Source organism: Hemicordylus capensis, chromosome 1, assembly GCF_027244095.1.
Source record: "Hemicordylus capensis ecotype Gifberg chromosome 1, rHemCap1.1.pri, whole genome shotgun sequence".
Lineage (NCBI taxonomy): Eukaryota > Metazoa > Chordata > Lepidosauria > Squamata > Cordylidae > Hemicordylus > Hemicordylus capensis.
The window spans coordinates 75,027,819-75,040,602 of NC_069657.1; the positions used below are offsets into that span (position 1 = coordinate 75,027,819).

The following is a 12,784-nucleotide window of genomic DNA, read 5'->3' on the forward strand; positions in this document are numbered from 1 at the left end:
TCTCATAGATCTCTGCAAATCTGTCCAGAAATTCCTCTGGACTCATTGCAGTAGAATCCTGGAGCAACGCATCCCACAAATGATTGTATCTGGTTAAGCAAGCTTCATAGTTAGCTATTCTTACAGCCAAACCTGAGGTGGAATATATTTTCCTTCCCATAATGTCCTTGTAGTACTTCTGTGGCCCAACTTAGACGTGGACACACAATCAACTCATGAGTTTGGCACCGGGTGCCAGAAGAGGTACTTGTTATCCTCTTCTTGAATTCTGTATAAGCCTTCTAGGCATCGACTTTGGAGTGCAAGTCTGCAACACCTACCAAGCAGTTGCCTTACTAATCACAGGCAACATTGGGAGTACCACCGGATGTGATGTCTTGGAGGCTGTCATGTTGCAGACTGGCAGTCTAGGCCTAGTGTATCCACCATTTCTCTGATCTGGGCATGATAGGCCTTTAGCTCTCCAGAGGGTGAAGTAGATTTTTTGGTGGCACAACCAATGGTGGATCTGGATCCGAAGGATGGCTAGCCCCATCTGAATCTGGTTACATGGATTCAGATGAATAACTATCTCCACCACTCTCTACTGGAGGTGCAACCAGAGGTGCCTCCTTTCTTTTCTTCTTTTTTGGCTCCAATGGATGCCTAGGTGTTTTTACAGGTGGCAACACTAGCACCTCCGGAATCTCTAGACAAGGTTGCACAGGTGCAGGAGGCTGCTCTGTTATCACCAAGTGATACGTCTCCTCAGCCGTAGTCTGGCAAGCAAAAGACACAGTACCAGTACTAGAGGTATTCTTAGGTTGTGGTATATAGCAAACAACAGCTTTTGGCTGCTGCAAACCCACTTGTCCTCCAGTACCACTAACAGAGGCTACTGCAAAGCATGTGGTGCCTTCCATATTTGGAATTCTGCATATTCTTCGGGCAACACATTCATTTAGAGTGTGGCAAAAACCACAAGAATGTGTGATCTGTCTATGACCCTGTTGGCCAAGCATGCTCTGTTGCAAGAGCCTCTGACAGCTCACGTACTGCATTGGTGATTTCCACACTAATGGAGCAAGTGTAGACGTCACAGTTGGCACTGATGGTCGAGAGAGCAGGCCAAAAGATCTCGGCACTGAAGGATCTGGAATGTGCAAAGGCGACAGATGTATAGGCATTGTAGTTGTAGTCGCAGTCGCAGTAATCTACACAAGCAACACTAATAGTGTTTTAGGTGCAGACACAGGAACATCCTGGTCGATGTCGAGACCACTACCTAAAAAGCCATGGAAAGTGGACTCCAAGGGGGTTCTGTTCGAAGAATCTAGCATAGCCAGTAAAGTTGTCACAGTGTTTGGATCCATCCTCCTCCTGAGGATGCTCAGTGGAAAAATTAGCAAAGTCCCCTCTGTCCAAAGGCTGCTGTCATAAGGTAGTTGATAGTGACTGTACTGACGTTTAAGCCGGGGACAATAGGAGGACTCTCTTGGGTGGAGCTGCTTGACACTGGCAAAGAGAGGGATGCACAACAAATAGAAGGAATAAGATAAAGGACACTGTGCAAAAGTAAATACTCAAAGACCATAAGTAAGTAAGCCCTTTGGCATGGCTGTCGTAGTCGTTTCCAAAGGAGCAGTTGGTACCGACGTTAACATTGTGTCTGTATAATAAAGATCAGCTTCCTTCAAGGCCATGGTTGGTATTGTGGTTGATATTTATGGCAAAGTTGACACCAACCTCAAGGGCTGTTCAGTTGACATTGATGGCAACGCTGCTGATGTTGAAGGTGGGTTATAGCCTTGTAGTGTCGTCAGAGAAGGCATAGTGCCCTTAGATTTCAGCTTGGAATGGTGCTTCTTTCTCTGGGGAGAATCTGTCTCCTCATTCGAGGAGTGCCTCATCTTCTTGTCCTTATGCCTATGAGTCGACTTTGAGACCTCCTTCAGCCTCTTGAACATCGGCTCCGTATCCCCTGCAGGGGTTTTAGACTGCAATTTCACTGTTTCCTGCGTGCTTGATGTTAACTTCAATAATGAGCCCGATCTTGACCCCAGTGTTGAGGGGTAATTTGGTCTCGGCATCAGAAGTGTTCGGAAAAAGAACAGCATATTTTGCAAGCTGCCGGGTTGTGCTGTTCCCCTAAGCATAGCAAACATGAGTTATGGTAGTCAGTTGATGGTAATTTAGCTTGGCAGTCCACACAACATTAAACTTTTTCTTGGTCTCCATTGCTGTTAAAGGCGCCCCCCAAGGCAGCAGCCTAGAAGTGTTAAAAGAAAGTCCCAAGAAGCCAAAACTAGTCCGTTTCACAAAAGAAGAGACAAATGCAATCCAAAGCCAATAGGAGCAATCAACTAATATATTTTCTTTTCAGTCAATAGAATCTAGTTGAACCAATGAGTCAGCAACAAGGTGTAGAAACTTTGGCAGTCAAAACATAACTGAGAAAATGACGCCCACAACTGCCGATTTCAATGGAAACACGTAGCACGTGCAGGGCAGAGTGGGTGTCACGAGGAGCTAGTCAATCTACTCATGAGGGCCCTGTGCAGGCACAGAACCCATTCCTTATGAATGCAATGGATCACAATCCAGATCTCTCAGGTCTTTGTACCTGAAATAAGTTATGGCTGGGTTCAGGCATAATGTAAAACTATGTGCTAACTATAGGTAAGAATGCAAACCATGGTCTGATGTTCCAAATGTACAACTATGATTTAGAGCTGCTTGTCTGCCTTTGTTTCCCATTTGCTCAAGGATCAGCTTCATAAAGTCATGAATTCATTCTCATTGCCATGGTTCCACAGTCTTTTAGGACAGAGCAATCATGCTGTGGTTTTCACACCAACTTCTAACCATGGGTTCAGATTGTGGTTTGACAGCTCGAAATAAACCACATGGTTTGATGACATACAAACTAATCACAGTAAGACAACATAAACCACAGTACTGTGTTAGTTATGTAACCAGAGCATGAGCTCAGACATCAGACAATGACAGTCAATCGGTTAAAATTTAAGAGCATTCTCGCTTTATTTTCTCAATCAAGTTAACAATATAAAAGATAGGCATTAAAGTAGAATATATACACGATCTCCAACATAGAAATCTTATGAAGACTGTCTCTGCAATATAAGCAAAGGTAACAAGAATAAGATTTTATTTATTTATCTATCATATTTTTATACCGCCTGACATGTATCTCTCTAGGCAGTGTACAAAATTTGAAGTATTTAAAAGGCACAAATTAAAATACATGACAATAAAAGCAATAGAATCAAATTATTAAAACACTATTAAAATTTTAATTATTTATGAAACTAACTTAAATGACATAGGATGTATTTCTTCCCTAACATGCATACACAAAAGAATTAAAAGAAAGCTCTCCTAGAAGCAAACTTTTCAACCACATTGGCTGTATCACAGATAAAAATCCAATTTCTCAGATACTAATACTTTCACCAAACAGAAAACAATGTTCAGTATTCCAGATTCATCTAAAGTAATAGAAGAGCGACACTCAACACTTACAAAGGCTGAACTCCAAAGCTAAGAATGGAGTGGAATTCTGATGAGGAATCTTCCATTTCTTTATCATGTAAAGATGGAGCAATTTGTTTTTCTTCTTTTAGAAAAAGAAATAAATTCATAAATGAAACTGCCATAGCTTAACCAACTGAAATGCAATCATTCAGGCTAGTGTAAACATTTCTTAGAACATGCAATTGTCATACAGATTTGACCCTAACTCCTCTACTGTATAACAAACTATTCTGAGAAGCTAGGGATCAATACTGTGTAGCAGACTCTTATAGTAGCAGATAGCTATATTCCACCTTGATTATTTAATAGTGAGATATAAATATAAGAAATAAACACATACATCAATATGCACACAAACCAGACCGATATTTGAATACAAATTTTCAGCCTATATTTGTGAGGTTCAGTTGCAGAAACAGTCAAGTCATGATCAAGAAACCACAATACATGCTGTGCGAAAAAAATCAAACATAAACAGGACCAGTACCTCAACTGACTATGTATAAACACACTACGAAGGCAGACATTGGCCAGAAACATCCAGAAAAATCTTGGAGCAACACCCCAGTCTTCTTCATTGAGTGAGGGTGGAGAGTTGATTTTTGGTGATCTCTTCTCTCTGCGGCTGCCTGTGCCTCCTGAAACTATCTCCCCAAGAGCTAGGAGAGTCTTAAGAACATAAATTTAGCACAGGTGGCTGCAGAGAAAAGGGTTACTGCCAAAAATCGCCTCTCCTCTTCACCATGGAAAAACCTGGCATATAGGTGCCAGGTTAGTCTGGATATCAACCACTGAAAAATAGCAAAGAGCAAGTCCCTACTCAGGCAGCACTACACATGGAATAATAACTGATTCAATCTGTACTCAGCGCTGGGAAGGAAGGACTAATTTCTCCTTTAGCAACTCTCCACACTCCTTGAGAGAAGCTAAGCCCCACTTTGAGAGGCATGGCTTTAGAGATACGTCAGTTAACTGTAATTAAGCCAATCGGATTGCAATGCTTCATATAACATACTTAAGCATTCGTTATCTAGAGATTCAGCAAATTCTTAATACTATTTCCCCAAATTTAAAGTTCTGAAAAATATATACAAACCTTTAATATTTTTCTTGTTGTAACCAGATATCCGGGCCATAATGATTTCTATCCACTTTGACAAAGAGAAAAGCTGAGCTACCACATCTGCATCCTCACTGGCAACAAAAAAGGAGGTGGGGAGGAATGGCATTATTTCATAATCACTATTGAGTGTGCGAGTGAATAAACATCACACACACACACACACACACACACACGCGCGAGCACAAATAGGGAAGAATTGCATACTTTCCCCTCATATGCAACAAGAAAACTGCTCTCAGATTAAAAATACCGCCCAGACATCTAAGTTTTGGGCAGTATAAAAACATGTTCAGTAAATAAATAAAATAAAGTACCTGTTTATCTTCTGTGTTTGCAAAGGAATCATGGGTATCACAGTATTGCACAGAGATTTGCAAAGTGGGCAGAGGTACTCCCCATTTCCTAAGTCAAACACCTGTTCAACATGAAGACGCTGCCGAGAATTTAGTTGAATGGCTTCAAAGTATCTGTAATATTCAAATAGAGAATCAAGAGAAAGGCTTCTAATACAATATGCAAGACCATAGCTGTGATACCTATTTAGTTCTTTTTAATGTCTGACTCATGATGCACTTTGTGTACTGTAGTAGTATAGTGTGCTTGAGTTTAGTAAAAAACAAAGGACACTGGGCAGAAGAGACAACTGGAGATCCTAGTCTGCATCAGCCATAGGAAACCCTTGTATCTCTTTAATGAGTTGAATGGTATTGTGTGAGAACTACAGTAGAATGCAGAATATGCAAAGCAGACCAGAGCTAATTTAGCCCAGTTAGCACTACAGGCAGCTGCCTAGTGTTACAGAAGCCCTACTCCAAACTGATACGAAAAATCCTTTAGAGGGAACACATCCCCATCCCAGACCTTCAGAGAACGTGGACTAAAAAATAATGCGCGTCAGCCCTAATGCAGATGGTGTGCCTTTGTCACATATTGTCAGCAGGTATTTTGCACTGGCTTCAATCCTTCTAAGAGCGCAAGTCCAAGAAGGTATTTCTGGGGAACTACTGTTCTACCAAGGAAAAGAAAGGGGGGGGGATGATACAGCACCAAAAAGCCATATAAAGCCATAAAAATAGCTATTTTCAAAAAATTATATTTTGTATATAGTTGTTATAGTTGCCTCTAAGGAGCTTAAGCTTGAAACACATCAGGCAACGTTTGAATAAAAAATCAATACCCATTCAGAATCTTTGGGAAATTCCCTCCCCATTTTTTCTTGAACTACTGTTTCTACCCCATGGCCTTTGGTTTATGGGGGTCCCAAATGTTGCCAATACTGCTCAACTTCGGGGTAGCTCTGCAAAGCATCCTGATGTTTCTGCAGCACTGCACTGTGGACTAGTGATCAGTGAACAGTGAACCATTCACCCTGCCTAAGCTAAATAGGCAGTACTGCATTCACACGTGGTTGCTTGCATGAGCAAGGGTGGGGCAATGTGCCTCAGGTCAAACTAGCAATCTGACTGAATAGGACACCCCTACCCACTCTCTCTTACAGAGAGGGGACAGCCCACAAACAGACTATTTCAAAGAAATAAGCCAATCAGAGAGGAATCTCCTCACTTAATCAGACAACAGTATGCAACACTCCTAGGAGTAGCAAAGATATGCTATCTTCCCCAACTCGTTATGAACAACAAATTGTCTGGAGGGAACTTTGTGGAGAAGTGGCCCCTAGAAACTAGCAACTTGTAATCTTTTATTTATTATTTATTTATCATATTTCTATGCCGCCTGCTATGTACATCTCTAGGCGGTGTACAAAACTTAAAATATTTAAAACTTAAAAATTAACACATGGCAATAAAATAGAAAAAACAGATATTAAAAAAAGTTTTAAAAATTATTAAAATTAATCCTAATTAAAAGCCTGTGAAAACAGGAGAGTCTTGAGGTTCTTCCTGAAAACAAACAGAAGGAGATGCTCTTAATTCAGTAGGGGGCATATTCCAAAGCCCTGGAGCAGCCACAGAGAAAGCCTGGTCATGGGTCGCCACCAAACAAGCTGGTGGCAACCGTAACCAGACCTCTCCAGAAGATCATGAATACATCCCTATCTTGAGATATGCAACCGGGCTCAGTTCCATTAACTAAATTCAGCACATTTGTATAGCTTTACCTTTCATGGGGCAAAATCCACCCAGTCCAGCTAGTAACTGACGTCTTTTTTTGTTTGTTTGAACAAACATCCTTGCCCTACAGGGAAGGAGAAGCCCCTTTGATTGATTCAAATCAAGCCGGAGGAGACGATTTTCAGTATATCTGCCCTGGCCCCACCACATGTTTTCCGAGTCATCACAGCACAGAGATTCTTCATATCATGTAAGGGAGTCTCTTTGGATTGTAAGGCAATCTCTCAGATACGTGAGCTGCAGTCATTTGCTGTTCATTTCTTTCTTGCTTTTCCTTGCCTGTCTACTGATGTGCAACCAACACACCAACAACCCAATACAGGATAAGGTATAACTAACATGTTGCCCTTCTGAGCCTCCTCACCACTTTTCTCTCTTTGCCTCCCTCTCTGCTTCACTGGCACTCTTTAATACAAGCCGTCAGCCAGGCTCTCATTTAGAAACTTAACCAAACTGACTGACTCTCCATTAGGACTTCAGCTAAATTGTTTCCAGCAAGACTCAAAATATTAGCTAAGTTTTACTGCAATTGACTAACCTGATTTTTGCCTTCTGCATTTTGCTAAATGCATTTTACTTATGCATTTTATCCTTAATAAATCTTTAAACTGTATTTCTGCCTCATCTTTTCCAATACACCAAGACTTGCTTACATTAATACTGGAACGAAACTGCTCCCCAAGCCAAGCTAATTTCCTCACTTTAAGCCAGTAGTTGGAGTATCTAGGCAGCACTCCAGGACAGTTCTGGCAACACAAAAGGATTCACCCTGCTCCCCACGCTTTTCAAAATCTACATGAAACCACTGTGGAATATCATCCAGAGATCTGAGTTGAAGTATGACAAGTATGCAGATGACACACAGCTCTATGTCTCATTTCAAACATCTAATCCTAAAGAGACAACAGAAGCTCTGAACTGATGCTTAAGAGTCGGTCTTGGTGCAAATGAGGGAAAACATCAACACACACACACTTCCCAAAAGATATGGAGATACTGTTGGTTAGACGTTCTACTGTACCTGGCCTCAGTTATGCATTGGTTATATCCAGGCTAGACTAGACTACTGCAATGCTCTCTGTTTGAAGCTGCTGTTAAAGACTGTTCATAAATTTCAATTAGTGTAGAAGGCAACTGCCAGAATGTTGGCGGGGGTATGACAATCTGAAGCGATGACACTTCATTCCAGTTACACTGGCTGCCAATGTGTGTTTTAGCTCAATTTAGAGTGCTAGCTTTAATTATATAAAACCCTAAATGATCTGAGACCAGGCTACCTAAAGCAGGGATTCTCAACGTTGGGTCCCCAGATGTCATTGAACTTTAACTCCCATAAGCCCCAGGCCCTGTGGCCTTTGGCTAGGGATTATGGGAGTTGAAGTCCAATGACATCTGGGGACCCAACGTTGAGAATACCTGACCTAAAGGATCACTTTCATCACATGAACTTTCCTGAATTCTGAAATCAGCTATGGAGACTCAGCTCTCTCACCCATTGCTGACAGAGATCCGTGTAATGGGTGCTAGGGACAGGGCCTTCCCAAAAGGTGGCGCCATAGTTTTAGGACTCCCTCCCAAGGAAAACCAGGAAGGCTTCCCCTTCTCTCTCTGCCTTCAGTGAAGACCAGGAGTTTTGGAAGATTTTTTATTCCTCTCTTAAGCGAATTTTCATTTTGCTGTTAGATTGCTATTTTTAAAATATGCCGATTGTGTACTACTGGCTTTATTGTTTTATTATTTGTTTCCTTTGCTGTTTTTAATTATAAGCAGGATAAAAGTGAAATAAATGTACAGTATCTCCAAACATCTGATCTGTCCCTGAAAGAATCGTGGTTGAAAATCAGGTGGCTGAGAAACCCAACTTTCAAATAATCAAAGTCTGTTCATTCATTGCTTTCTCTTTGCTGTACTAGGAAGGGGTGTGGGCATCACTGACACTAATATCTGACTGATAAATCTTTCTGGAATCTGATGTCTGAAGTTGAACAAACTCAAAGTGATTTAATCTGGAGCAGGGAAAGCAGATTCTAAATAGTTATGCAAGCTATGAAAATGTGTACCTTCCTACGTAGGGACAACCATCAGAACGTTTTATTTAAAATTACACTATATTTAGCAAACGACTGTGTGTGTGTGTGTGTGTGTGTGTGTGTGTGTGTGTGTGTGTGTGTGTGTATTTCAGAAGCAAAGTTATATATTTTTTTATTAAAGCACACTAGAAGACAAATAGCTATGCTATTTTTTGCCAATATTTTATCCTGTAGTTTTTGATTATACACTTATTCCAAAAGCATCCTCTCACCCAAACACCTGAGATGGCTACTTATTCACCTAAGCCAGCAATTTATGTTTAGGCATCATGGTTGAGAGCATTTTAAAATTGACTACAGATAAAGCAAATTAATAAAAACTAGCTGGCCCAGGCACAAAGCATCTGCGCCTCTATTTCTCCTTGCCCCCTCCCTCATTCTCAGCCACTCGTTCTCAGTCCTCCTCCCTCTCTCCCCTTCCAATGTTTTTTCTTTCTGGCCAGCTGCTTGGCCAGCAGCTTGTTCCGGCCACCTGCCGCTTTCTCTCCTCCCCGCTGCTGCTTTCTCTTTCTCTCCCCGCCTGCCCACCTGCCAGTTCGCCTTATGTTCCCCGCTGCTGTTGATTTCCTCTCTCCTCCTCAGTCACAAACTCTCGCAAGAGCTGTTACACATGGGATTAGCGATGGGTATGTCTAAGAGAATTTTATGTATAGATTTAATCTTATGTGCTTACTTCTGCCAGCAAGCGGCATGCATCACATGACCACAACTTCCTGTATGAGTTCCACAAGACAAGTCAGGATTCATAAAGAGTGGGTCTGATTTATCTACAGAGGAAAATATAGAACAATACACTTCATCAGATAAGAACTTAGGTTTGCATATAAAAATGAAATTAATTTTACAGATGCACATTTGGAAATCAGGAACAGTACTTGATCTTAATATGCATTAAATATCCATTAAGATAGTCTGTCAACAAATAAGTATTCTGAATTAAATTCAATATACAGTATTTCAGTTTTACTCTTTCACTAATCAAGTTAGGGGATTGTTGTTTTAAACTAGGAGGCAGCATTAGGAGCTGCCAACTGGTAGTCTAAACTCAACTCTATGAAGTTCATTTGTCCCAGACTACAACAGCAAAACTTCTCTTAGGATTTCATTACAATGATGCATGGGGGAAAAGGAGGATTTTTATTCAAAAGTTGTTTTACATAAAGTTTAAAATATAATTGAGAGCAACTGTGATTAAGACTGTGAGCCCCTTTGGGCAGAGAACTGTTTTCCATTTGTTGTATGAATTCTTTTGAGATTCCTTGTTGTTGAAAATTGGTACATAAATGTTGCAAATTGAACTATGTAAACAGATGGCTTAGAAGGAGATTCAAGGGAAAATGGAGATCAGCACCAAAGACAACACTGAAGGAAAAGAGACCAGAAAGTCAATTGGTGCATAGCAAGGAAGATACATACCCCCTGAAGTTTTAGGCATTTCCCCCCTACACTGGGTTAAGGCAGTAGATCTCTGGACACAGGCAGATAAAACCATGGCAGCACACTCTAGCTTCACTTCCTGCTCTTCCTGACACAGGATACACGTCAACACTTCTTTTTCTGTAACACACGGACCTCGTTTGGGTCCCAAGGCAATTCTGGAGTAGTCTATAATTGGTGGAGTGCTATAAAGGAAACAATGGATTTCTGGTCAACATACAGAGATCTTAAGACAAGCAATCAAAAAGTATTTGTCATTTATATTTAAACAAAATAAGATATGCTTTTTAAAAAGTTGTACATTAATTGCTTTACTCTTCAGTTGAGCTGTCACCAAAGCAGAGGTTGACTATAACAGTTATCAAGTAAAACATTTCTTAGCAAAACTGATCTGAACAGAAATGCATTAGCACAGTAATCCATCAATTGCTGTTAACATTTTACTGAGCTTTGTGAAACCATAGATCACATATTTCAGTTTAATATTTGAAAATAGTTATCATGCACTCTAGTTTAAAGTGAAAAGTCTAGGCCCATGATGATTTTCCCCTGTGAAAACACCTACAGAGACATTAGGAGCCTCTACACACACACACACCCCAGGATAGAAGTATGATAAATAAACAAATGGAAAAAATTGGGAGCAGTGGCAGCTGGTGAAGGCAGCAAGAGGTACCTTTAACAGTTTTTACATGGTCCATGTGCATGCGCGCCATGCGGGTGAGTGCTGCAGACAGGGCAGCTGCCGTACATAATGCCAGGTGGGGCATCGCTGCTCCCCACAGCATCCAGGTGCTGACGGTATCACTGGTAAAAACTGTTAAAGGTGCCTCTCACTGTCCCCCTGTGCCGCTCTCACTAGCCGCCACTGATTGGGAGTGGACCTCATGATCATGCACTCCATCTCCTGCTCATTCCTTAACCACAAGGAGAAGTGGACAATTGACCCAAGATGTCAAAGTATGCTTAGTTCATGATACCCAAGCATAGGAGACATGAATGGTTTCCAAACTAGTCTATCAATTAGCTGCAAAACAAGCAAAAGGGGCGGGTGGGCTATATGAAGCCATAAGGGACTTCTACAGCTTTGACTTGGCCTGCAATATGAGCAAGGTTTATAGGTGAGCAACAAATAATCAATTTATTTCTTCTTCCTGAAGCTATTCTTTCAATTGGCATACTTTGTAAAAACTGTGAGCAGGTTCTAGACTAAGTTAGTCAAAGTCCCATTGAAATTAATGGGACTCAAGTTAGTTAGGTCTGGTTTTACCTCATTTATTTTCAATGGCGCTCAGTCATGAATAACTTAGTCTGGACCTTGTCCCATAACCGTTAAAGCACCGTTACTCAATTTCATGTACACAATTCTCCATATATACCTATGCACTGAACAATTTGTGAAATGCCTTGTCTTTATCAGAACCAGGATCATCATCCTGGTTCCACTTGAGCTAATAAAACCATTCACTTGCTGGCTATTTTGAATCTCTCTCTGTCTCACTAGTCTATATTTTATTACAAAAAAATAGTCAAAATTTTATTATTGATTCTTCTTTCTTCCTACCTCTCTTCTTCCATAAGATCTCTTCCCGGTGCTTCTTGTGTATTTTCATATAGCAGCTTATGACTTTCAATGAAGTTCTTTTGCAAAGCAGACATCTGGGCCATGATCTTCTGGCGATGTAATCTGGCGGCTTCTGCCTTCCTCTTCCTCTCAGCCTTCTCTTTGTCCTGATGTTTTTGCATCTTATTTAACAGCAGAACAACAACAACAAGCAACCTATTTATTAACAGAAAATACAACCAGGAAAATAAGAGACCCTGTCTTCTTTCAATAATAGTAATGGAGTAGGACTGCATAACAGAGTGCATTTAGCTGCTGGTTAAACTCTGTAGGCTTGCAAAACACAGGACGTTTTCAGGGCAAGTGAGTTTACAGCTCCTTATATTCCTATAAGGCAGTGACCAATAGCTCCCACTGTGACCTGCTTCTGTACAGTCTGGTTGCAGAGGGAACTGCAAGACATACTACTACTACTACTACTACTACTACAGATATTTATATACTACGCCGATGGATATTTATAGGAACATAGAAAGCTGCCATATACCGAGTCAGACCATAGGTCCATCTAGCTCAGTATTGTCTAAACATACTGGCAGTGGCTTCTCCAAGCTTGCAAGCAGGAATCTCTCTCAGCCCTATCTTGGAGATGTCAGGGAGGGAACTTGGAACCTTCTGCTCCTCCAAGAGTGGCTCCATCCCCTGAGGGGAGTATCTTACAGTGCTCAAATGTGGTTTCCCATTCAAATGCAACCAGGTCAGACCCTGCTTAGCTAAGGGGACAAGTCATGCTTGCTACCACAAGACCAGCTCTACTTCGCTCTTTAACCAAAGTTCACTCAGAGGTTTACATAGAAAAATAAATACCTAAGTAAGATGGTTCCGTCTCTAAAGGGCTCACAAT

At 41.1% G+C, this 12,784-nt stretch overlaps 1 protein-coding gene across 4 annotated transcripts in view; it reads right to left on the reverse strand.

Moving 5' to 3' along the window:
• UBR1 (ubiquitin protein ligase E3 component n-recognin 1) overlaps positions 1-12,784 on the reverse strand; it is a 183,595-nt gene that overhangs the window by 67,460 nt on the left and 103,351 nt on the right. For 3 of the 4 annotated variants that reach the window (XM_053271283.1, XM_053271299.1, XM_053271274.1), the window contains 6 exons: positions 11,881-12,062; positions 10,296-10,501; positions 9,553-9,646; positions 4,972-5,124; positions 4,631-4,728; positions 3,523-3,616 (listed from right to left, as the gene is read on the reverse strand). In XM_053271283.1, the coding sequence (XP_053127258.1) occupies positions 3,523-3,616; positions 4,631-4,728; positions 4,972-5,124; positions 9,553-9,646; positions 10,296-10,501; positions 11,881-12,062 (827 nt within the window). The remainder of the gene's footprint in view (positions 1-3,522; positions 3,617-4,630; positions 4,729-4,971; positions 5,125-9,552; positions 9,647-10,295; positions 10,502-11,880; positions 12,063-12,784) is intronic. The other variant, XM_053271291.1, reaches the window with a different exon arrangement.